The sequence below is a fragment of the Heliconius melpomene genome, chromosome 13 (assembly GCF_056956725.1).
Source record: "Heliconius melpomene rosina isolate 202511_hmr_F chromosome 13, ASM5695672v1, whole genome shotgun sequence".
NCBI classification, from domain to species: Eukaryota; Metazoa; Arthropoda; class Insecta; order Lepidoptera; family Nymphalidae; genus Heliconius; species Heliconius melpomene.
In genome coordinates this window covers 17,052,782-17,080,166 of record NC_140401.1, presented here as the reverse complement: position 1 = coordinate 17,080,166, position 27,385 = coordinate 17,052,782, and the positions used below count along the sequence as shown (strand labels likewise).

At 33.7% G+C, this 27,385-nt stretch overlaps 1 protein-coding gene across 11 annotated transcripts in view; it reads right to left on the bottom strand.

Moving 5' to 3' along the window:
* Window positions 1-27,385, bottom strand: part of Synd (protein kinase C and casein kinase substrate in neurons protein Synd) — a 99,986-nt gene that overhangs the window by 47,410 nt on the left and 25,191 nt on the right. For 5 of the 11 annotated variants that reach the window (XM_085195986.1, XM_085195989.1, XM_085195983.1 and 2 more), the window contains exons 1-3: window positions 11,159-11,247; window positions 9,149-9,393; window positions 795-943 (exon numbers count right to left, since the gene is read on the bottom strand). In XM_085195986.1, coding sequence (XP_085052112.1) covers window positions 795-943; window positions 9,149-9,393; window positions 11,159-11,232 — 468 coding nt within the window. In that variant the 5' untranslated portion in view covers window positions 11,233-11,247. Of the gene's footprint in view, window positions 1-794; window positions 944-9,148; window positions 9,394-11,158; window positions 11,264-27,385 lie in introns of those variants that run through there. The other 6 variants (XM_085195984.1, XM_085195985.1, XM_085195988.1 and 3 more) reach the window with 2 other exon arrangements.

Below are 27,385 nucleotides of genomic sequence, written 5' to 3'. Positions count from 1 at the left end.
TAGCGATAAGCTACTAGATAAGGTATATTACTAGGCAAGGAAAATCGACGTCAAAACTAAACTGAATCTATTTAAAATTTCGTGCACATTTCCTACTAATCAAAATACAAAAGACCAAAATGAATTTGTCCAAAGACTTGCAAAAAATATGAAAGACTTTGAGCTAAGCTGCATATGCAAGTCAAAACAAAACTAAGAACTAACTCGAGACCGGCAAGCGATGTACCTAGTCCTGTCACCAGTGCGGCTAGCGCGCTATACGCCGAATTACCTACACAAAGCTGTATTTACACAGGCCATGCTTACGACTGATGTTTACGTTAAAAATTACTTCTCTAATGCAGATTTACATTTGAAGTGACTCTTTAAATATGCATGATATTTGCTGAAAACGTAAATGTACGTGAAGAGATTTTAGATGGGAAATGTAAAAGGAAATTGTTGCTTTTTTCTGCTTGGATCAAATAGACGTTTTATGCAATAAAAATATACTTTTTTAATCTTTTGATTATTATTTTGTAATTAAGATAAAAATCACTGCACTGCTCTTTTTTATTTCATAGGCAGAGGGAAGTAGTGTTAGGAAAAATGATACTGGTACTGATAGTATATCATGTTGAAATAGCTATGGGTAAACCTTTTTAGGTAAGATCACAAATCAATCTGTGCCATAGAATCTGTTAGGAGAATTTAAGTAAGGCAGATGAGACATTCTGATGAACAAGTTCCAATATTCGCTTGTTTCTTAAAATATATGATGATACAGTAATAATTAAGTAAAACACTAAACTAACCTTATGATAAGTGTCCTTCTGCCAGTTTTTGATCTGAGCTATGACGTCGTTAACGAGACGGTCGCGCACGCTCAGGTGCAGGTCGGAAAGCCGTTCAGCCTCCACCATGCCGCCTTTCCACGCCGCTTCCATTGTACCATATTCGGGGCCTAGGACAACAAAACATAGAAGATAAATAAATTTATATTAAATAAACATTTTATTTTGTATGGTAAATTTAACCAGCCTTAGTGGCCGTCGTTCGAGTTGTGGGTTCAATTCCTGCTCTTGAAGATAATAGTTATACTAGGTTTATACAAACTAATTATTTGAAGGCAAAAACGACACCGACTCTCTGACCTCCCATACCAATCCAGATAAACCAATAATATCTAAGCTATAACACCCAGGTAGGCTACTTGTGGCCTAGTGACCTAAATGGATTAAGGGTCGTCATTAACAGTAATGCCGAGATATATCGAGCATGTACTTCACCTATATTAATATTATAAAGTTAAAGATTTTCTTTGGTTGAACGCGCTAATCTCAGAAACTAATGGCAAATTAAAAACATATTTTTGTGTTGGATAGTCCATTTATCGAAGAAGGATATATTACATTACGTTTATCTTGTCACTGTTATCCACCTGGGGTCAGTGTTATTTCCCCTCCTTATAATAGGATCACGCGGACGAAGCTGCAGGTAAAAACTAGTAGTAAGATATAGTCCTAGTATTTTGAATTCCACCTATCACTGGAACTTGTGAACGGTTATAGCACATGTATTTGTAATTTATATATTATTAGATTAACCCTGAGGCCGAGTGTTAGCACTATTTTATGTTAATTTAAATTGCTATTTACATGTTTTCTTGTAATATATAAATAAATGTCTTTAGACTATGTAAATGCAACTTTCTGTGATGCCTGATCCTGGTGACACCATGTCCCATAGATAACTAATAAATAAATATGAATGTTTCTATTATGTACCGGTAATAAGTATATACTCCGTAAGACTCCGTAGATCGCCAAATACGTAAATTGTTGACGACATACCGTATGCACCATCCGCGTTCGTCTGTAATGAGACTGTATATCCCGTGTGGACTGTATATAAGTGTGGAGGTCGTGGCTTTTTGAATGTCAAGAACCTCCATAACCACGAGGTATGCAGTCTTAGAGAATATTTTCTCAAGATTGACGTGGATATGCACAAGGATGTGGTAACAGTTGACAAAGGCCTTACTCCTCTTTCCTTGGGCAAAGAGAACTGGCGTCGGCCTGTAGTACTTACTACTTCTGATCGCATGGCTGTATGGAAGAGCAAGGAGCTGCATGTTAGATTTCATAGAGCCCTAGTAGGCCAGGACGTGGATACTGCTTCATCATTATCTTGGTTACAGTTCGGGGATCTTTTCGGAGAAACTGAAGATTTTGTCTGTGCAATTATGGACGAAGTTATCAAGACACGGAACTACCAGAGACATATTATGAAAGATGGCACTATCGACATCTGCCGGGCGTGTCATCGACCTGGGGAGTCCCTCAGACATATTGTCTCTGGTTGTTCTCATCTTGCTAATGGTGAGTATTTGCATAGACACAATCAAGTAGCCAAGATAATACACCAGCAACTTGCTCTTCAATATGGCCTTGTAGAATTGGAGGTGCCTTACTACAGGTACAATCCCATGTCTGTTCTTGAAAATAGCTGTGCTTTGCTCTACTGGGATCGGTCTATTATTACTGACAGGTATATTGTTGCTAATAGACCTGATATAGTACTAGTAGACCGAGTGGCGCGCCGCGCAGTGATTGTTGACGTTACTATCCCACATGATGACAAACTCGTGAAGGCCGAAAAAGAAAAATAATCTAAATATTTGGACCTAGCCCATGAGATTACCGCCATGTGGGATGTCAATGCGACTATCATTGTGCCGATAGTGGTTTCGGTTAACGGTCTAATAGCGAAAAGCCTCGACCAACATCTTAAGAGGCTATCGCTTAGCTGTTGGATCAAGAACCGGATACAGAAGGCAGTATTACTTGAGACGGCACGTATTGTGCACGTGTGGTCTTTTTTATAATAATTTATATTTAAAAATGTAAAATTGATTCACTAATTTAATAAAAGTATATTCTGTGTATATAATCTTGCTATGGCAACACTGTACTTCGATGTGACTAATGGCCGCGCCGCCGGTATCTAAATAATTCAAATAACAGTATTTGATTAGATAGTAGTCAATTGTCCAAATTGATCTTTAGCAATGAAGACTAGTTTTAGTATATTGTAACTAAAAGGGGCTCTAAAGCCTCTGCCTCCTGCCTCCTGCCAGTACTGCTCGGAGCTCAAGAACATAAGTATTTGTATTTGCTAAAGAATTGATAACAGTCGTTTTTATCACATCCTTTAAATATACAATACACTCATAAATATTAAAATTCATGAACATATTGTAAAGAAAAAGTAAAAGACAGTCATGCTTACAATACATTCTCTGCTCTTGACGGAGATTGAATTAAATTCATACCAACTTTGCAACAAGACTCGTTAATCATCGCATTAACAGTCTAATACATTATGTTTTTTTATCTTTACGCATGTATCATAATTTTCTCCGTAACAAAACTTATAATACATATAAAAACATGTTTCTGAAATATATAAAAGTTATAGTTAGTTATTAGCATTTTCTTGTCCAGAAATGATGCATAGAAAATGTATAACGATGTTACTACTTATTATATTCTTACGTGTTTGATCAAGAAATGTGATGAATCAGAGACAGCATTACGGAATTCTAAAAATTCCAATTCTTTAACCCAAATTTCCATTGATACGTTCCAAGAAATACATCAAACTGTTTAAGTGAGCTTCTTACTACGTATAGGTACTTCTGTAGGGGACCTGTTAGATTTCTCCATTCTTGAATCCAACTTTTAATAGATGCAACTTAATTGCCTTAAAATTAGTCACAACCACGTAAACGGCTTTGAACTCAGTATTTAGGAGTTTAGGGTACAAAGTCGCCGATGGCATTTAACTTCTTTGAATAAATTACGATTCGGCGTGAGACGTTGCCCCCGACTGGCAAATTTACTTAATTAATGGTGCGTACGCGGGGCATGAATCTTGACTTTCTTTCGTCATTTTTTTTTGACATATATTTTTTTTATTTTAATCACATACGTATTGAGCCACGCTTTCTAAGCAAGTTTTATTAATTATATAACTATTATATCTGCACAATTGTTGGCATTACCTCCGTAATAAGATGCCCACTGGCCACCAAGAAATGGAAATAACGATATGGTCCCTATAAAATAAAGATTGATAACTATTGTTTTGCAATGCCTTTTACTAGGATTTAAAGTATCCTGTGCTATATGCTGTAAAATATAAACTAAGCGCATCATTTTAATATATTTTTTTTATTTCACTATTAATATAGTGATATTTCTATAACCATACAAACTTTAACATTGTTTTTAAGGATAATTTTATTCATAATTCAGTAAAATAATAAGCTAATAGAGTAACAAAATAACTAAATACGATAATTAATAACTATAATTTTAATTGATTAATTGCAATAATCATCTTATTACCAAGTAGGTAATAAATTCAACAACAACACATAAATCCTACTTACTTTTCACTTTTAAATGATTTTTAACTGGAAAATGTAAATGAGGAAAGTGAGATTTTAAATTGTGATACAACAAGCGTTTCGCAATTAACGAAAGATGCAATATTTAAATACAATTATACGCTATATAAGAAAACCTACTTTAAAAATTAACCAAGACATTGGTAATAAATGTATTATGTCCATACATTTTTTTGATATGAATTTATTATTAATGAAAATCACAAACGGGTTTCGCGGGTGACCCAGTACCACTAGCAAACTTCCCGGTTATGTAACAATTGTTCATTTCATCTGTAAAAACTGGTCTTTGACCGGTCGTTGGTGATTTCGTAACTTTCCCTTCGTGCCAGCTGATGTAAGGTGCCGTATTGACTCACATATCATTCGGCGAATCACCCAAATTTTATAGAAGAATTATCAGAAATTTATTGCGCAAGTGGGATTTTTTCGAGCTGTAGATTCCAATCCCACGCAGAGAAAAGTTAAAAAACACACTTAGGAAAAGACTTTCATGGAAAGGCCTGTATTTTAGTTGTTATTACATCTACATCATTGTGAAACTAGTACCAGTATCGAGGTGTCGTCTGTTTTGCATCTGAATTAAAATCAAATTTTATTAGGAAAATATTAACCTATAGCTTTTGTGATAACCTTGAAATTAAGATAACAAGACATATAAAAACAAATAAATAATAGTCAAATTTTCTAGTAAAATATATATTTTCGATTATTTAATAGCCCCACTATATATAGAATATAGATAGTTGCATAAGTAAACGATGTCACCGAAAGTCATTAAACGCGCCATGTAATGACTTTCGATTTTCAATAATGCATGTATTACAACAGCACTTTCGGCACGTCTACCGCGACCCGATCCGAATCACATCGAATGCAGCGCGTGCGCAGCGTAGTAAGTCACCTAAGGCTGTTCACGCATCCAATTGTTTTAAATGGAAAATTACAATACTTTTTATATCTAGTGTGTCAATATTTAATAGAATTTTAAAGTTATATACATGTATAGCATTGTAAATATACTCGTTTAAACTACTTGTACAGGCATATAAACATTTTCAATTGGTGAGATAGGATAATACTGAATAATTTAATGCTGCGATGACTTCCGACACTCAATATCTCCAATATCTCCAGAAATTGACGAAAAGTGCAAGTGGAATTGGAACGCAGTGTTTTAACAACACGTTCCCAGGTTCACTCTGTCCACCCTTCAAGACTTAACAGTCACAAGTATGAGACCTGTTACATAGACATTTAGATTTATCAGTCACAAACAATAAAGAAATTTGCTTAATCATGGATAGTATAATAAAATTAAAACAGCTATTTGACATACACATAAAAAAATCTCACTCGCATAAATAAAAATTCACGAGATACGATCGTGAATTATAATATACCTACTTGCCATACCTACACAATTTGCTACCTCATTATATGGTCGTCACGCAAGTCGTCGTGTGCAGTCACCCTAAGTGCCAAATGACTTTCCATTTCGGTTTTTAATGTTTTATTCGCGCCACAGCGGTTTATGCAAGCTGTTGTGAAAAATGGCGACGAGAAAATGTGTATCGCCGTTGAATTATAAGAGCGGAATTAAATGTTACATCATTTTATATTGGAGAAAATGTAGGGTGTGTTAATTAGTGACGGTTACTTTTCCCTCGAACTTGTATTGCATCACTCGTATTTTACAAGATACGCCTAGTATGTATTGAATTAATAATTTTAGGAAACGTAAATAAATTTTTGCGTAGGACTCGAATCAGGACCTTTTGGATATTTTTAATATCGACAGTATCCAAGAGACGGCGAGTTCTAGTCCCGCGTTTCAGTTTTGCAAAGCCTTATGTATTGTATAAGACAAAACAGAACATACAGCACGAGGCGTAGAAAAAAAAGAGTGAATCGACACTAACTTTGTGTACCTGCTAATTGCTTCATAAAGAAAATGAATCAGTTTTAAAAACAAAAACTAAATGAAGCATGTGATTTTGTGCCGTGCGCAGTGTTTAACATATCCCACTACATTTAATAGGTGAAGTAGCCGATGTTGGCGCGTGATCGCGTATCGCTGACGGAGTGAGCGCAGATCATTTTACCATCGCGTACTAGTATATATATGTATACCAGGAGTATATAGAAACGATAACGTGGATTGATAGAGGATTATGATTAGATTTTTTTAAAAATAGTAAAATATTGGAATAATACTATTTTTTTTTCGCAACATGATGTAGAGTTAAGTGGGAAAAGGAATAATTCGTCTACCAGAGCGGGGAAATGAAAATATATTGAATATAATCATTCCCACGAATGGATTTGTGCCCACAACCGTCGCGTTTACAGGCACACACTGTGCTACTCCGCCACATCGGTCGAATATGATAAAACTGATAAATTCTTGTAATATCTACAATATTTATATTGTTGAAATCACTGCTTTCAAATTTTACAAAATATATTATTTTACAGGTGAAAATACAGATTTGCGTGGTCACCAATCACTGTCGGTCTAAGTGTATATAATTGCGTTATCGGCTAACCAACGGTTATTTAACAAGCGCAATTGCTACGAAATGGCCTCACTAGAAACGTTATTATAACCTGAGACGTTGATAGGGGACATGCTCAAGAAACATATTAGGTACATCTTAAAAAAAATGTATAGCGTTAACAAATAACTAAATTATTGCACAAAAAGGTTTTGTAAATAAAGATATAATATATTTCACCATATCGAAAACTATAACATTGCCATATTAAAAACTATAAAAGAATCAAATTGATTATTTAACAAACACGAATAACCATAACATGCCTAGCAGTAGGTAGCCTTTCTCCCACAATCATTCTATTTCTGGAACCAGCTATGCGGTGCGCCTCCGGAACGCAATAACCGGGGGGTTTATGTTACCGCCTGCAATAAGCGTCCCCCCGACTTATGGAAATACTTTAGATGATAACGTAAGCATTTTAGTATCTAGTATACTTTAATTTAATCATTGTTTATATTCTTTAATATCTTTAGGTTACTTTTTTTCGTTTTGTTTGTGACACGAATTAGAATATAGATAGATATAGATCCAATAATAGTATTGTGTTAAAGGTAGTTTGCCTCATTACCAGAGCGAGAAAATGAAAATATTAAACATTTTATTACCACGAGTGGGAATCGAAACTAAACCGTAGATATTTACGGTCGCAGACTTATGCCGCTGCGCCACTTAAGTCTTAAAAAATATTTATTAAAGCAATATCTCCTTAAAAAGTACACAAATGTCAAAAAAACAAGACATTCCATTGTTCGTGTCGAGTATTTAAACTTATTCACCTATTATATGACCATATAAAGAGTTTAGCAAGTCCACAGGAACGGTACGAAGGTGACACCCGATGCGGGCACAGTGTCTCAGCGAGGTCTTCGTTCTAAACGAACGCGGACAGCTGGAAGGGGCGCCGTCCGTCCATCGATAAACTTGCTGGTGAATAGATATCCGGCATTCAAATAAATATGTGTACATCGACGCGAGTAAGCTTAAATATCTTTTGTTCATTCTTTAAGTTAAGTTTAGTAATGCGGCACTGTTATCTTTATTTTCTATATGAGAAATACTACACACTATCCTTAAATTCTATTCGACACAGCTTTCATAGTAAAATTATTGTTTAGAATCAGTTGAGTTTAAACCCGCACAGTCTGTATATATGTATATAAGTGGTATAATTACTCAATCACAACAGACAATCTACAGCATCAGCATCGTAGTTCAATATTTTAGTTAAAAATCAAATGAAGACATTACACTATTCCAAGTGCGAATTATTTTGATTTGCAACGAATGTCCATACTAATGATGACCTGACCTTTGCCGTAGCAGCAAATTCAGCGATCGCCGGTTATTTAAATGCCAATCTAGATAAAGACCGCTATCTGATGCGCATCATTACCAATGTGCATTCCTTTCTATTGCTTGCAATTTGTAAGGATTAAATTAACCTTCCGATTTGTATTGGAGCTTTGTTTGATAAGTTTTAGTTATTTTAGATGCTGCGTATTTAAAAAAATCAACTAGGAAAAAACTATATCTGTCAATTAGGTAAAAGAAAGCTAAATATTCTTTTAAAAATAGATTGAAAATGGAAAATAAAGTACATACTAAGTGCCTAACGAGAAAATGCGTGAAGATAAAAAACCTATAACCTTAACTAGAAATTACTGCAATGTTAGTGAAGTAATCCAATTATTAGCAAATGTCAGTTTATCAAGTTACACTAATCTACGTTTCAACTCGTACGTATTGTGTACTCTTGACAGTGAGTAATGCTTTTTGAAGGTTGATGCTACCGCGGCTACAGTGGCTGCGTGGGTCAGGTGGTGAATGCGGGATCATAGATGGCATTTAAGCAAATTCTATCTCATTACAAAAGGTTATCCTTAACATATTACTATATTTAGGCCCGTATTTATTAATGGAGATTTAATTTATGAATTAAAACGTCATCTCAGGATCGATCTGACTCGAGAGCGGTTTATAAATACGGGTCTTAAACACGTATCGATACTTAACGAATAAACGATAAAATATAAGCAGAATCTGTCACGCATACGACATTACGATCCTAGTAGAATTGTATAAAAGGAAATATTATTTTTATTCAAATTATGAATAAAAATATTAGTGCACTCACCTTTTTCAATAAGATCATTCCACTTCTTCGCCCATCCCCTCAAACTCTTGGCGTAGGTCTTCTCTATATCAGCTCTCTCCTGCACCAGCGCCTGCAGCTCGCTGCACAGCCGGTGGCCGTCGTCGACGCGGCGCGTGGTGCGCTTGTAGTTGCCGGGCTCCCAGAACGAGTCCGAGGTGACCGTGAGCAGCGCCTGCTCGTCGCTGTGGTGCGACATGGCGGTGCGACACTCACACACCGCCCCTCTGTTGACAAGGACAGTGGTTGAGTAAGTTACAATGTTATTATAGGATCTTAGTAAAAAAAAATATTCATTTCGATTTCTGGTAAGCATAAGGAATTTTGAATCGTTAAGGTACATGAAAATGTCAGTAGTGTCAGTCTTCTTTTCAAGTCTAGAGTATAAGATAATAATATAAATAATGTATTGTAGTTTTTCAACTGAAATTTAAATTTAATTTCTTTTAGACGTAGCATTAACGCTAAAACAAACTTTCTGGTCACCGAATGATCTAGCACAGGCTGTGTAAGCTATGACGTAAGGCTATTTCCACTCGAACGGAGGAAATAATGATAATTATTTAACAATTTATCAACACTTAAGTCATTACAGTGAGCAGTGTTCTATTGTGTGGTATTTTTATCGTTTTTGCATGTTTTTACGTAAGAACGTAAACATTGCATATCTACTAATTACTAGATGCTAGAATAGACTATTAAGAGTAAATCTTTTATGTTTAGGACAGAAGTTAAAACGAATAACTAAGACAAAGTGCGTCATTAACAAAAATTGGACCGAGTGTGGGGAACGGAGTGTCGTAGCACTAGATTCCTTCTTACGCCTAATTGCCTAGACATTGTGTGTTGACTGACGGAACTGACTTAAGGCCGCGCTCTTTATCTAATTATATATAAAATATTAACATTTTACGACAAATCTAGTCATGTATATCATATAAAAACCCATACAACAATAATAATAATAATTATTAGCAAACATAGTAACGACTCATTACAACGACGGCCTTCATCTGTGAATGAATGAACATTTCTTTCTTACATATTATATTGACAAACCGTTTGTATACCATTATATTCTATCGGCCAAGTAAATGAGTTGAATGAGTTTACACGTGTCAAGGTTGATGAAACTTAATAATAATAAATAATATGGCGTAAGGGTCATTTGCGTGTTTAATATGGTCATTGAAATGGTTGAAAAGAAACGGTTGATATTTTGTGACAATTGAACTTCTTAAAAGCTAAAAGGGAAACGGGAGGGAAACGTAAGGCAAAAACAGTCATTTATTGCTTTACAGTACAAGAATTTTGTATATTTAAGATTTTAATAAATAGTAAAAAACATTTTACTATATCTCATTTGATAACTTTACAAAATTTGCTTATTCAAGTTTTCCATAATAATTGCTATAAAATATATAATAATGTAATAAGGTAAAATGGCAAGGTCATCATGGATGTTGATGACCTTGCTCTCAGAATCTTAATACAAATATGACTACATATTTGCAGGATTATGAAAAATATGACGCAGTGCCCTTCTGTTTTAAGTAATCATTAAACAAAGATAAAGTAATATTAAGGTATATGTACAATCTTATATGTACTTACTTACGTAGGCTCTATTTCAGGATTTAATCATCTTTTACCTATAAAACCTTAGGTACATTTTGGATGTGATTCATCTCTATGATCATTAAGAAGGTAAAACAAAATCCTTAGTCCTCTTGGACTAAGAATAAACAAAAAATAAATACCAGCCTTAAATATAAAACCTAAAGCAAAAAAATATAAGTAAGGTACATTCTGACAAGAGTAGGCATACATCATTCCCTCACGTCATCTTCAAGTGTACGTAATTTACGGATACAAACGTATATATGTAGTTTGGAATTTGTAATAAAATTACAACAAATTTAAATATAACCTAACCTTAAACTACAAAGCAGTTAAAAATATTCAAATAAAATGTTTTTTTTTAATTCTTACCCAAAAAATTGCAACATATGATGCATTTTTCCTTTGCATCGTTGAGCTCGCCTTCGACTTTTCACTTTGGCCATATTACACTATTAAATTATTTACTAACACAATCACTTAGTAGAACCAACTGCAGGTAGTAAACAATTTTCTTTTAAAAAATATTAAGACAACCTAAGTAACTAGTAGGTAACCAGTAGGTAACCACTATCTAGTATGAAAATTGCAAACGATCTAATTAAGATGTATGTATCTAGTGCTAGAGCGTGATGAGTCACGCGGCGTGCGGAAGACGCGACATCTCTTTGACGGCAAGTAGTTTACACGTACAATAACTCGCATTCTAATCACATACTAGCAATATTCATCTCAATGTTATATTACAATGTGGTATTTAAGAACATGTATATATAAATAATATCTACATTATTATTAATTATAATTATATAAACAATGATTTTGGCATTATTGTTATTATTGTAATTTCAATATCTTAAGCACCACTCTAAAATATTTAGTCCATATTACATTACATTTATTAAAATTTGTAACTAAAGTTTTTTGTGCAAATTATACGATTTGGACTAACAGTATACTAATACTAATTCAAGGAATTTGATAATGACAAAAATACCTTAAGTATTCCTAGGTATCAAACTTTAAGGAAAAATATAAATTAAAATTATATTATTTATCGTATCATATAACATATAATGTACTACTAACTTACATACAAAAACTTATTAATCGATTCTAAAATCTGGGAAAAAACTATATACGACTCAATTATGTGGTAATGTCAGGTAAAAAACGTATAACGCAATTAATTTCAATATGCATATACTGTATAAAATAAACAGAGACACAGGTGGTCCCACGATCGTGGCACGTACCTATGTATAGAATATCTATAATACAGTTAACGAGTTTTGGCCGTTCTAAAATTAGATTTTCTGAACTTTTGAGCATTGTTAACTTGGGAAGAAAATAATCAAAAATAAGAAAAAACCTAAAATAAAATCTACGCAGCCGTCTAAAAATAACGCTAGGGTGGCCAAGACTTGTCGACCTCACTGTATTGAGCATGTGAAGACTTAAAGAGACTCAAGGAACCGGTTGTACTTGTCTAAGTATCATTTCCATTGGGCTTGGATCTCGGAAACCGGAATGGTGTATAAATGGACATTCTGTTATTACCTTTGTATTGACAAAAAATAACTGACAAGTATAAAAAATCATATGGATGTAATATTCTCGTGCACATTGGATTAATATTGAATGTAATGTATACAAAATGTTTCTTTATTGTTATTGATTATAATTTCACTTTAATAAAGATGTTTCATTAAAAAAAATATGTTTGAATCTGTTTTTTATTTAAGAATTAACAGAAATCATTGACACTAAGTTTGTAATTAAAAACCAAATAAATAAGCTAATAAATTAATTAGTGTTAATTTTTACATACTACTATATCGACAATATAATAACATCTGACTGAAAAATATATTAATACATATAACAAAAGAACACAAGCGACGCGATTAATAAACAACCTAGACTTAGTATGTAACGGAATATTTATAGCACGTGACGGTATATTTCAAAATCAAAATAGATATCATCATCACACAAACACACTCAAGTCCACGACACTACGGAGAAAAAAACCACATTTATTATCAACTCGAGAACGCTTAAGAAAGATCATTAATAATAACAAAAACAATTTTTTTGGCGTACACACTACTATCCTCCAGTCTTCAGAGTCAAAAACTGTTCTAAATTCTCGGTACAAACTGCAAACTCAAAAAAAAAAAGGAGTAATTCGAGTCACACAATATTCAACTCTGTTCCTTCCGAATGATAAACATCGTCTCGAATATGCAAGCGGCCTTGTACGGATGATGAATCATCATCGAGTCAATTTGTTCGCGTGTTAGGTTCTGTATCGCCGTATCGGGACTTTTCGTTTCACCTGTTAAGTGATTTATATGTAGGTATGATACAGTACTTATTATACATGTATAAGACATGCCATTGACCTTTTAATTGATAGAATAACGTTATTTATATTGATATAAATATGCCAAGAATTAATTAAATTCAAATAGAAGTAGGAAAATGCAAACAATCTTATGATGTAGACGATTATAAATATTTACAGTCAATTAGTTATAAATCGTCTCTTTCCTTGCAATATAACTGTAATATAACTTTTTTGTATTTGTTATGTTAATTTATTAAATTTATATAGTATGTTAAGTACAATATGTTAAACATAATATCCACTATAAAAGAACTAAAAGTGTTAAAAAAAATCGTTCAACGCTATTCGTACGAAAAAAAAACATATCACACATGTTTTTTTATTTTTTAATTAATTCAACGTTATAAAGATTTTTTCCGCCGAAGATTTGAGATAAAGATTTTTTCTATTTACCGCATTGGTAGACAAACCCGGCCTTAAATGTTTCATTTAATACGCAAAGTCTCAAAAATTGGGAAACGGAGTGTCTAAGCACTAAGTCCCATCTGCCTACACTGCTTAGCGGGAAAAAGCGTGAAGCTGTATATATTTTTTGTTATAATGATACAGATACAATGTAGGACACAGGTTTCAATAGGGCCACCAGAGAGAGGATTGAAAAACAATCATTGGAATCATGACCGTGACGGTGGCGTATTGTTTGCGACTGTAGGCTCGTAGATACGGCTTCTAATGAGAAAACTAAACGTGCATTACTGCTGGGCCATGTATTTACTAAGAGAAAAAAATTGTATACAAAAAGATAAAGAAGAATATTAATGGAAAAAGAAATTAAAACTTTACAATTGGATATACAAAATTGTTAAATAATATATATAAATTATATTATACTGCTGATAATTATTTGAACAATTTATAATGTGAAAAAGATTTTTTTTTATATAATACGTGATCTTGAAGTGATATGAAAAGACTGTAAGTGCAAGTTCTCAGACACTACAATTTGTTTTTACGGCACAATATGGAATTTCCGAAAAAGTGACAGGTAGAAACTGAAGTTATTATCATTCTCTGTTTATTTTACAATTTAGGGAAATTAATATTTATAGTCACTTATGACAAACCAGACACTATAACCAATGTTTATAGAGCTGTTTTACGAGATATTCATTTTAATAACACAAACTTCTCTGATTAGGCAGTGTTCTGCATCGAGATATATGGCTCCAGGACGAAACCTATGAAAGAATAAATCACAGAAAATAATTGAATATAAATAAAATAAGAACTTATATATGAAAACCATTCAGCAAGCATAGCCGAGGCTGTACAATATACGCAAGGGGGTTAAGGGAAGGAACAATCATCGCGGTCGTGACCGTGACGCAGGCTCATTGTTCACGACTGCATACTCGCGCATAGTTTCTTATCAGAGGTGGGATATGAGTTACAAGATATTTGTTTGAAATTAAGGTAAAACTGATAACAAATGCTCAGCTAATTAGGTTTAACGCAACTGTAATACTTCACTTAAAAAAAGGTTAGTTATAAAAAATAATAGAAAATTACGTAGAAAATTACGTACGTACTAACAATAAAAGGATAAACGTAAAAAATATAACTAATACCTTACAATTAACAATGAATGATGAGCGTTTATTATAATAGCAGCAACAGTAAAAACATTTATTTTATTATTAATAATCAATAAGTCATAAAAACAGATGACACTTTTCCATAGATCCTTGTTTACTTGGATATTGTTTTTTTCACGCTGTACCCCGCATGTAGCAGCGTAGGCAGAGGGAGCCTACTGTTTAGACACTCTGCCCCACTTTTCGCCGATTTCTGGAGATATTGAATGAGTGAGTGGCCGAATTCAACGCCGCGCTTTTCTTCCACATCAGAGAGAGAGAGAGAACATTCAGATATTTTATTTGCCTTTTAAAAATTTAATGATATTTATTTTTTTCATCAAATCCTGATGTCTGTCTGTACCAAGATTATGAGCGGTAAGCTGCACCACAAGTATTTAAGGTCAGCGGGGAAGCCAACAGCGTTTGTGATAACACCCATTGTGCACGCAACCGCTGCAACGTTGCGGTTTAATATTCGGCTTACAAACGCAAACAAAGTGGCTTTCGTTTAAAATTACTAATTTGATTTGTTTTCCACCTACCTGCTAGTATTGTGTTACAAAGTACTTACTACTTTTTTATGGCTTTTAAGTGCCAATTGAGTTTAATATTCTAGATCCTAATTTGTGAAGAATAGAGACACGGTATGATTCACGCTGCACAATATCCTGCTAGGGTTGGAGAAAAATTCTGGAGGCATTAGGTGTTGAGTGGCGGTTCGCTTTGCCTAATTACCAACGCGAGTATGTAAGTGAAAAAAAAAACAAGTTTCTCGAGTGGGAATCAAATCCGCAACCTATCGCGTGTATAGTCGTACGTTTGCGTCCCTGTGCCACGAAAATAAATGTTATAATATATATATTTGTATTTCTAGGATATAATATAAGTTATATCCTAGAAATACAAATGTAATACTACAATAATATAAGAAGCACGGCTTTGAGTCTGCTTACGTTAAATTTTTACATGATTCAATAATTCATTCAGATTCAGTAGTAAAATTACTTTATTGAAAAAAGTACTTAAAAAATCAGATAACTTTCCACACGTACATTACATGTAGTTCCTAAAACTACTTAGTAATGTATATGAAGAAATTTATTTAAAATAAAATATCTTTTCCTCTCAACATGTTCGAGGTACTGTGAAGAGAGCAAATAGGTATATAAATATGAATATCCATTTAAACATAAAAAAATAAAGTTACGTTAGTATGTTTAGTACCATGTGAATTTTTGTCACACGCCTTATTAATTGTTTTAAACAAAATAAAATGAAGTACAAGAAAAATTTATAAATTAAATTGTTCTACAGCGCATACGTATGTATATTAAAACTAGACATATCAGAGACCTCGGTAGATACAATATAGTTTTTAATTTTATTATCCGAATTATTTCAATCTGATCAATAGATTAAAAGGTATGCGAGTGTACAAACACTACCAACACTTTTTTTACTGTTTTGTGACCCACACCCGTCGCGGCACAGACCGCACAGACCAGACATCTCAATACGGGAATCATGTACGAGCATGTACTACGAGTATAACTTATCTAGCACATAAAAATCAAACTCAAATACGGCAATGAGATTAAAACGTACCCGCCGCCGCGGCCGGGGCACTTTAATTAATGTAATAGAGGCAAATTTTAACGTGTCCGACCACGAGCGGCAATTAACCTAAAAGCATTTACAGGCAGCTTCCGTAAATCAGTTGTACTCGTATACTGCTAGCTAGCTTTCACATGCGGCTCCGTCTGCGTGGTCAAATAAAGAGATAGATACAATATCTTGAGTGCGATCTTGAGATGCTGTTGTCATTCATAGATTATTATTTATGAACGAAAACGTCATTTCAAGATCGATCTCAGAGTTGTGTGAGGTGCATAACATGTGACACATGTATGAAGTTCGGAAAGTAACTCTGATCGCTGGTACAGAGAGTTATATTGCACTATTAACGTCATGGAATATAGCAATTACATTCCTCTATAAATAAATATATAGCAATTTTTAAATTTGAACCAGTAGTTAGGTACTATAGTTAACGCAAACCACCAAACTAACTTCATAATATCAGTAGGTATAGATAGTTGCGAAATCATCGCCCATGTGAAATTACCATAAAACATATGCTCGTAAAATTTATATTAGGGTTATTATAACATAATAATACAGTTGGTTATGATACTTTTTACGTTTTCTCCAAAATAACTGTACATAATTAGTTGTATACCTGTAGTAACCAATGGGGAAAACTTAACACTATCTGTAAAGGTAGGTATTAATTTATTAAACTTAATAAACATGTTTTTTTTATTTTCAATTTAATGCCCCGTAAACTTTAACACATAAATTCTACCAGATTTGAACCCACAATTATCTATATATATAAAAGGACTTGTCCTCACTGACTGAGGTAAGACGCACGCACAGCCGTAACCGCTGTGCGTAGAAACTTGAAATTTGGACAGATATTTACTTTTGTATCTGGACATCCACTAAGAAAGGATTTTGAAAAATTTTAACTCTAAAGGAATGAAATAGGGGTTGCAAGTTTGTATGGATTTTTTTTTAAATCGGCACCGATTTTTATAAAATTTGAAATTCAGACTCTTAAAAGTATTTAATTGAATACATGTTTCGTGGTTTTCTAGAATTCTTCCCCTAAGGGTGCAAAGAAGGGGTTGAAAGTTTGTATGAAAAAATCTTTAAATCGACATCGATTTCTATAAAATTTGAAATTCAGACTCTTAAAAATATTTAATTGAATACGTGTTTCATAGTTTATTAGAATTCATCCCTAAGGGTGCAAATAAGCACGCGAAGCTGCGCGCGTCCGCTAGTCTTATATAATCAAGCACTTCCCAATTGCGTTGCGACGGGGTTATCACGTAGGTACCATCACTCGGTGTAATTGATTTCTTCACTTCAATTGACTCAACGATCGCAGGAATGTCGCCGCCACCCGCTTAATGGAAGAAACGTTACAAGTGTAACGCGAGCGACAGTTTAAGGTAAATTAGCGACGAATAAGCGACGCAACGACGAGATTTTATTTGCGGCAACTACAAGAATGAATCTATGAATGAAAACGGCATCTCAAGATCGATCTCAAGAGTTGACAGTGACAGTATAAATACGGGCCTTCGTTACATATGTAGAGTCGTCTTTAAAATGTAAAATATATTAACCTTTTGTCTTATTTACCTTCTAGCAATTAGCTGCTACCTCGCTCTCGTGCTCGAATGGAAAAATGTCGAAATTCATCTATTGACATGATGTAGGTAACTCGTAATAAAATACTATTTATATAAATAAAATATTTTTCTTAATTCAAACTAAAATAGCAAATATTAGAGCGCTTACCAAAATACAGCTTTATAACTTAAGCTTTATAATTTCTTATTCCTACATAGATTATAGCGCTAAAAAGGAAGAAATGAAAAACAGAGCACGAAGAAAAATATTTAGTAATCAATTAAACTTAAAAAACACATCTTGGTGTTTTATAAGAACAATTTATTACGGACATCCCGTGGACAACAAGTGTCTTGTGATTTACGAGCACGAGCTATTATGGCATCTGTAAGATCTTTTCTGTCGAAGGAAATAGTTTGTTCGTGTAATGGAAAAGCATGTAATCAAAGAGAATTATTAAGACGTTTCTGTATTGTTGCTGGAATGTGTTTTGATGTGGGATGCGCGTGGGGAATAGAGTATTAGGTTCCCAGGTTCCCTCTGCGTTTGCTATGTGCCATAACATAGTGGCACAGTGTGAAGCTACTAAATGAAAAAAGTTATATTTTATCAACTAAAGTGCTTATTTTTAGTTTAAAGAATAAATATCCTTTTAAGTTGTCCTCACAATAGCTTCTAATATAAACCATCTTATATGTGAATACAACAATGGAACAAATACCGCTAAGATATCAAAGGGTATGTTGCCTTGGACATTGTGTTCAAGTAATATAAATAAGAATCTATTTTTCTTTTTGTATAAAGACGCTACTTTACAATTGCAATGTTAGAGCGGACTTCTATAAAAATAACATAAAATGTATGCAATTTTGAATTACTATATTATCAAAACTAATATCCTACCTTACTAATATAATCAAAAAAAAGATACTGAGTTATGACACTAATTAAAGCAGACACTGTTTCCTTTCCGCATGTGTCTGTGACGGAGAGAACCTATTTTCAGGTTTCGTCTGCCTACCCTGATATAGCAATTATATTTAAAATATCCATTACGTCAGCAGTTCGGCTAGACTTTTAATCGCTACGACTTTAGGTAAGACATTGGATTAGCTCCTGTGGCATGTAATGAATATGAATGAAATTGATAGTAAGTAATTTATTATTTAAATTGATAAAGTTCAAAATCTCTCCACTCTTCACACTTATTTAAGACATTACGTAATATGTGAAAGACCTCGACGCCGTATGTTGTCTTAAAATATAACATGTTATATTATGTATATTTAAAGTAAAATTTATATTTCTGCCCTTTTTGTCGTAAGCCAATTATTCAATTCATATTAAGTATCGTACTAAATAGTTAAAAATTCTTAAAAACTAAGCATTCAAACTATTGAAGCGTTTATTTAACAAAGTCTGTATTTCTAAAGCTCTTATAACTATTTTACTCATAAACCATAGTATATACACGTTTCTTTGAGCCAATATACTTAAAACTATTATACTACAATTACAAAAGATTTGAACTGGTGACCCTCGGGGATCAAGTTCGCTCACTCAACACAATTCATAATTAATAGCTTTAGTGAGCAGAGATTAAATAAAAGGTAGTTTTTAACGGAAAATATGTGATCAAATCTAACTCTAATGAGACAAAAGGTAATTATATGGCCCTTTGACATCGCAAAAATGGAAATTCTTCAACAAGTCGAGACAATGAGCTTATTGTTTTGTTCGAGAATGACCTTCACTGCTTTAAGTTATATAACGTTGTACAATGAGGCGTTAGAAACATTATATATTATGTAGTTATTCAATTTAATTGTTGTTTTATTTATTATACTTAGACCAGAGTAGACTGAGAGAACCGAGGGTTGTCTTAAAATATTCGTGCGACCGTTCTCCACTTCCCTCAAATTTTCGAATCAATGCGTCTTCAATAGAAAATCCAAACGCCTTGAAAATAATTTACATGTAAAAATTACTGTTCGTGCGGGTTAATGAACCCTCACAATCATCTCATTTGCAATCATAAACTATGTAACTCTGCGCTACGACGGCTTATATTTTAATAGTGAAATATATAATCTAAAAATTAAAAATATTTAAATAAAATCGATTCTACATGTTCGTGACCGTTCAACCGAACTTTACTATTCATAAATCCATATACGGGAAACACAACCCGTGACCTTTGACCTTAACAAGAATAGATACCAAATTGGATATAGTAGCTATCTATAACGTCCGTTCCGTTACAACGGAATTATTATGTGTGCGACATTGAGCGATTCAGCTGAACACACAACAACAATCGCACTCGTAATGGTTACGTTACGACAATAACACTTGTTGTTTATTGGTTGTTGGCTGGTATTGCGAATTCACATTATTAATAATAGTAATGACTTGATAGTTATTGATGTTGTTTCTGACGTTATAATTGGTAACTATCTGAATGACTTGATTTGGTTTTCGGAACTTGACGCCGTGCTTTACCTCGTAATCAGAGCAAGGAAATGAAATTATTAAGTATTTAATATCTTCGAATGAAAATCGAACCCACAACCTGTACGGTGGTGCCCTTGTGCCGCTGCGTCATGCCTTACCTCTTCATTTTTTTTATTACTTATATACTTAATAGAAACTAAAATAATAAAATAAAAACAGTTAAGCGTAAAAAATACCATAGGCGCGGTGGGCGTGCGCCGTGCGGTAACGGTACGTGGTTAGCTCAGCTTGCTTTTCGGATAGGCAAATAATGAGCTTCAATGTCATTCCACATCTTTATTATAATCATTTTTATATTGGTATTACAAATGAAATTTCTACATTGAAACGAGAAACTTAACGATTTTTCTACGCGCTTAAATTGTCCCAGTAATTTAATTTTAAAAGTTGCAGAGCATGCTTTTGTAGACTATTTTTTTTGCATTTAAAAAAGGAGTAATCTACTTGTACTACCTAGTTTAGTATTTTGTGCATAGACCACCCTAGATTCAGAGAAAACATGTTTTGTTTACGCTACATTATTTGACGTATGAATATATTTATTGCAAATCTAATAATAATACATACTTGGCAGTATAGAGAATAGCCTAAAGTATGAATACTTTATCACTCATGGCACTTACATCTTTAATTTTGCAATATGATGAATCAAAACAAGTCAGTCACTAGGTCATTTTATTAAAGAAAACATAGTATTCCTAACTGAAACAATACATTACATCACTTTCACTTCACATACCATTAAATCACTACATCGCAAGTCGTAATTATGTCTGTCGGTGCAAATTACGCCGTAAAACATTTATTGCTGCTATAATTTGCGTGAACATCGCGAGCTTATGAATGCTGTCGAATTTTATGGGTGTGCTCTTTATAGGTACTCCTTTGGTTGGACGTTAGAACTTCTATAATTAAGTACCTAATAATAACGACCTAATTATACCTAAATATGCTTTATTCATAAGATGATAATTTATTAATTACAAGTAACGCTAGCGATACTTAACAAACTATGCCTCTAAATAATGTTAGGAAACGAATAAGGCAACGATCTATAGCTAAATTCTCTCAGTCTATCGGATAAAAAATGGTATTTCTACACAATGGTAATTTACTTGAGCATAACTCTAATATGATTTAATAACATCGTGTCTAATAAATCTATATTTACAAGAAAACATGCGCTAGCGCATCCCGTTATTACTTAATTTATTTGAGCGTCTTTAATCAAGCCACTCGACAAAAAATCCTAAATCCCAGTAAAAACCCGTAGCCCAAAATAAAAAAAATATACAAATATAAAAGTACTAAACACTAACAACAACTGCATACTGAAATAATGCTATATAAAATAAGATTTTATATTACAGTATATTTTATATATGTGAATTATATAACTAAATTTTATAAGCATTCCACACTACCCAAACAAGACTCAAATCTACATCCATTTCGCTTTATTAATCCACTACACAACAATGGCGTTACGCTACATTCAAATTCGAATATTAAGTAGTACCATACAACATAAACAATATAAAACCAGGACAATCCTACAATAGTAAATCGTGTCGTCGCATAACGCACAGCATATAATACGTGTATAGCCTGTAAGTACAGTACGGTCAACGAGTAGTGACCACTCTAAAGTTAGGCTTTATGAACTTTTGGACATTGTAACAATTATCAAAAGAAGTAAAAACTCAAAAAATTAAATCTGCTCTATTTATAGTTCAATGCGGCCACGAGTCGTCAACCTTACTATAGCTAGTAGTATTTCATCGGGTTCACGTAACCACGGTGAATGCGTAACGCTGTATACACGATCGCGCGATAATGGGAGCACGGAGCGTTTATTGTACGAGTATATGTACGTATGTATATATGTAGGTAGGTAGCTGCAAAGACAATGGACGCCGATAGATATTAAAACTATGGCAAAACACTTGACTGGAATTTTAATTAAAAAGAATTTGTTGACGATTATAAGTATGTTTATAGAACTATTAATCATTATTGCATCGAGTCTTTTTTATTTTATTAATTTATTGATTATATTATAATGATAAAAACTATATAATTGAATTAATAATATAAATTCAATTGCTCTACAACTCCTGCGCTATTCAGAATAATTTATTTTTAATAATAGATACACACTTATTCTTTACTCTACTCTATACTATTCGTTATTTATAAGGTTTAGATTATACATATACTATTACATTTTAAATATATAATATCATTTAATTCACTCTTAACTTTATTCATTCATTCACAACTTAAAACTTGTTACACATGCAGAAAATGATGGAACTAAAATTACGTATAATTACAAGAATCAATGACACTAACATCTCTGAATGAACTAAATAAAACCAACTAATTTAGACCAAGAAGTTTTGACCAAACATTTGTTACGAAGAGGGCAGAAAGTAATTTACTGAAACCTCACCCGCCGTCCGTCGGACTTAGGTTCGCAGTTCGCACATTCAATTAAGCAGCACTGATGCGGCGGATGATGTCTATTTTAGTCTGTTTAGTGTTCCAGACGCCTCGTTCCTCATTCACGAAAACGAGGAATTGTGAGGCTGGTAGAATTTTAGTTAATATTTGTTTCTAGGTTTTTATATTTTTGGGTATTGTATTAATATTGAATTTAATTGTAAAGACGCTTTAGGTAAAAACTTTTTGGGATATTTGTAAACATTGTCGGGTAGGTCGACAAGAGTACAACTAATTCGTGTTACGTTTTATATTTTTCGTTTAAATTTAATTATATTAACAGTTTTTACATGTATTTGCTATAAAATTAATCAGTCAAGCCTACATTACCTGGTTTACATATTTTCCTTACATTTACTGTGCAAAATAAGAAGTTATCACAAGATGGATATCCACAGTCAACTTTCTAAAAACATGGACGACATCGTGGCACTGTTTCAAGCACGTATGGATAACTTTGACAAGGTACTATCACAAACACAAAACAAAAGTCCAATCCAGAATTCTCAGAAAGTCTTTGGTGATCTGGCTACATTGTCTTCTGATTATACCAAATTCAAAGACTTCGTTTGCAAGACGTTGTCTATGTTGCGTCAGCAAATTCAGCTCCTCACAGAAGGCTACGATATGCAAGAAGCATGCTCCCGAAGGAACATTTTACTATTTCATGGATTGCCCGAGACTGCAGATGAACGCCCAGAAGCTGTAGTGTTGAATGTGCTTCATGATAAATTAAAATTATCAAATATAGACACTTCTATGATTGATATATCACATCGCCTGGGTACGATAAAGAGTAAGCCCAGGCCCATACTGGTCCGCTTTTCTAATTTAAAGTCAAGAAATTTAGTTTGGAATACCAAAACTTCCCTTAAAGGTTCCAGTGTGACAATGTCAGAATTCTTGACAAGACCAAGACAAGAAATCTTTAGTGCAGCTAGAAAGCATTTTGGCATTAAGAATTGCTGGACGGCTGATGGAGTGGTTATGGTGATTCTGCCTGACAAAAGTCGCAGAAAGGTGGTAACAGTACAGGAACTTCAGATCCTTATCAGCAATCATCCCCAGCCAATTAGTTCCAAAGATCCAAAGCCTTCCAGGGTTCGTCGTGGTGTTAAAAACGTTAAATAGTGTGCTTAATACTATATTTTCCTATATAGCTATAGTTTCTACACCTTGTATTTGTGTTAAATTTATCTTATATACTTCATTAATACTCAAATCTCGTTGGCGGCTTACGAACGACTTTTCCATATCTTGTTTTATTAATATCTTTTCACTTAATACATTTTATAAACGCACCACTACAAAGTGTATACATTTGTTTTGTACAATCACACGCGAGTAACCTTTGTAATTGCTTTGTAACTACTAACTTGCATTGTATTATAGTCGTGCCGCTGACGTCATACTGTTAGCTAGTTCGGATAGTCGTAGTTCGGTAGATGTGTATGATAAATGTATGAATAATCGAAATATATATATTTATATGTATGTATGTATGTGTATATGTATTTATATATGTGTATTGTGTGTATATATATTTTGATAAGGAATGGTATAGGTTTTAATTGTGTTTTACCTTTATTGTTCTATTACACAAGGTACAAAAAAAAAGATAATATATTTATATTGCTTGTGATAATATATCATTGTACTGTACTAAACTTATTAAGTTACGCTTATTGTTGTTTGCATTGTGTAAACAATAATGTGATTTTAGTGTTGTTAATATTGTAATTTAGCATCCTCTCTTCCGAACTGCCAGTGAATGTGGGTTTGATTATATTAAAGTTTTTTTTTTTTTTATATAATTATTGGTGTTACTGTAAACAGTAGCCGATATTAATATATTAGAAATATTTATTATTTATATTTTTGATTTATTCTAATTATATATTTTTATCGTTTTATATTTGTTCTTATATCATTTTATTATTGCTGTAAGTATATACATATACATATATAAAGTTCATAAATTATGTCAGATATTGATGAAGCCTTAACGGATAATTATCTTACATGTTCCTCGTCTGAAAGTTTTCATAGTGTATCAACTGATGGTAGTGATTTGGGAGTTGGTGATTTTTCTTTGGATTGTAAACTTCAATCAGTATTCAATGTGAGCTCTTGCTTGAATCTGGTGCACATCAATGCTCAAAGCATACCAGCGCACTACACCGACCTTCTTGTGTCGTTTAATAATGTACCCATCGACTGTATCTTGGTCTCAGAGTCATGGCTTAAACCTTCTCTCCCTTCTTCTCTTTATTCCATTTCAAACTTTAATCTCATTAGAAATGATCGTATTAATAAAAGAGGCGGTGGTATCTGTATTTACCTTAAAACTGATATTTCTTATAAGATCTTACAACACTCTCCCAACGAATACTCAGCCAATTTAGAATATCTCTTTCTTGAAATTAATTGCCGCCATACTAAGGTCCTTCTTGGTGTTGTTTATAGTCCCTCTATGAATATTAATTATTTCCATACTTTTGAAATAGTTCTTGAAAGCCTTGTCTCTTCTTATGAACACACAATCATTATGGGCGACTTGAACACTTGCCTTCTAAAACAAGACGCCAGAGCTAAAAGGTTACAATCTTTAATGACTTCTTTCAATCTCTCCATTCTTACCCTCTCTGAAACACATTTTCCTCCAAATTCTGACCCCACTTTGATTGATGTCATTATGGCCTCCAAACCGGAGAACGTACGTGTACATGGTCAACTGACAGCCCCCTTCTCGTACCATGACCTCCTGTTTGTAAGTTACACTTTATCACTACCTAAGCGAAGAGGCAAAGTGTTAATGCGTCGTAACTATAAGCATATTGATCACGACTCGTTTGCTTCAGACGCTAGTTTAATGGATTGGTCTCATTTTTATTCATCTTCTGACATTGACGAAAAAGTTGACATTTTTAACAATAACTTATTATCTTTATTTAACGCTCATGCACCACTTAAACCAGTCCGTTTTAGACGCCCGCCTGCCCCTTGGCTAACTTCGTACGTAAAAATTATAATGAAGAAACGCGACAAAGCCAAGAGAAAGTGCAAGTGGCACCCGAGTCCAGAGAATGTTGCTGTCTATAAAAAGCTGCGAAATCGGTGTAACAGGTTGTGTAGAGATGCAAAACGCCGGTATATAACTTCCTGCATTGATAATTTCTCTCCTTCTCAAACATGGAGATTCTTTGAGTCACTAGGCGTGGGTAAATCTCGTAACATTTCATATCAGTCCATTGATTTGAATTCTCTAAATAGTTACTTTTCTACTTCCCCCGTGCGTATGGCCAAATCCAATAAAACTTTATGTCTTCGAAAACTGGCTCAGGCCACCCAGCCTAACTGTGATCCTTTTGCATTCCATGAAGTGACAGTAGAAGAAGTTAGAAAGGGTATCGTATCTACTTCCTCTAAAGCTGTTGGAAGTGATAACTTAAGTCGTGACATGTTGCTGCTAGTGCTACATCTTGTAACTCCTATTATTACTCACATTCTAAACTTCTCATTCGAGTCAAGCTCTTTCCCTACTGCCTGGAAAAGTGCACATGTACTCCCGTTACCTAAACAATCTAATCCTATTCATTTTTCACACTTTCGTCCTATTTCCATCCTTCCTGTCCTTTCGAAGTTCCTTGAAAAATCAGCTTTTCAACAGCTTTCTAACTATCTTTTCCAAAACAATCTTTTAAATACATTCCAGTCCGGCTTCCGCCCATCACACAGTACATGTTCAGCGTTAATTAAAGTTACTGATGATATTCGTTTCGCGATGGATAATAAAAAATTAACTATACTTATTTTACTCGACTTTAGTAACGCGTTTAATTCTGTGGATTTTGATGTGTTACTTGGTATCCTTTCCACACTTAACATCTCTTCTGCTGCCACTGAATGGTTTCGTTCTTATCTTCGGGGTCGCAAGCAAAGAATCTACACCGGAGAGCTTTGCTCTGACTGGGCTGATTTGGTAACTGGTGTACCTCAAGGCGGCGTACTCTCTCCTCTGCTCTTTTCCATTTTTATAAATGAAATTACCAAAATCCTATCTTGTCAATACCATCTTTACGCTGACGATTTACAGCTATATAGACACGCCACTCTTGAAGACTTAAACACTGCAATTCTGAACATTGACACTGATCTCGCACTTATTAGTGAGTGGGCAACTTTGTTTGGCCTTCTTATTAACCCCTCCAAATCTCAAGCTCTAATAATTGGCAGTAGGCAATTACGTGCCAGAGTAGATTTTAGCACCTTGCCTTGTATTAAATTAAACGAGACTATAATACCGTTGTCTGATTCAGCAAGAAATTTGGGTCTCATAATTGATAGACAGTTATCGTGGTCTCCGAACATTAATGTAATCAGTAA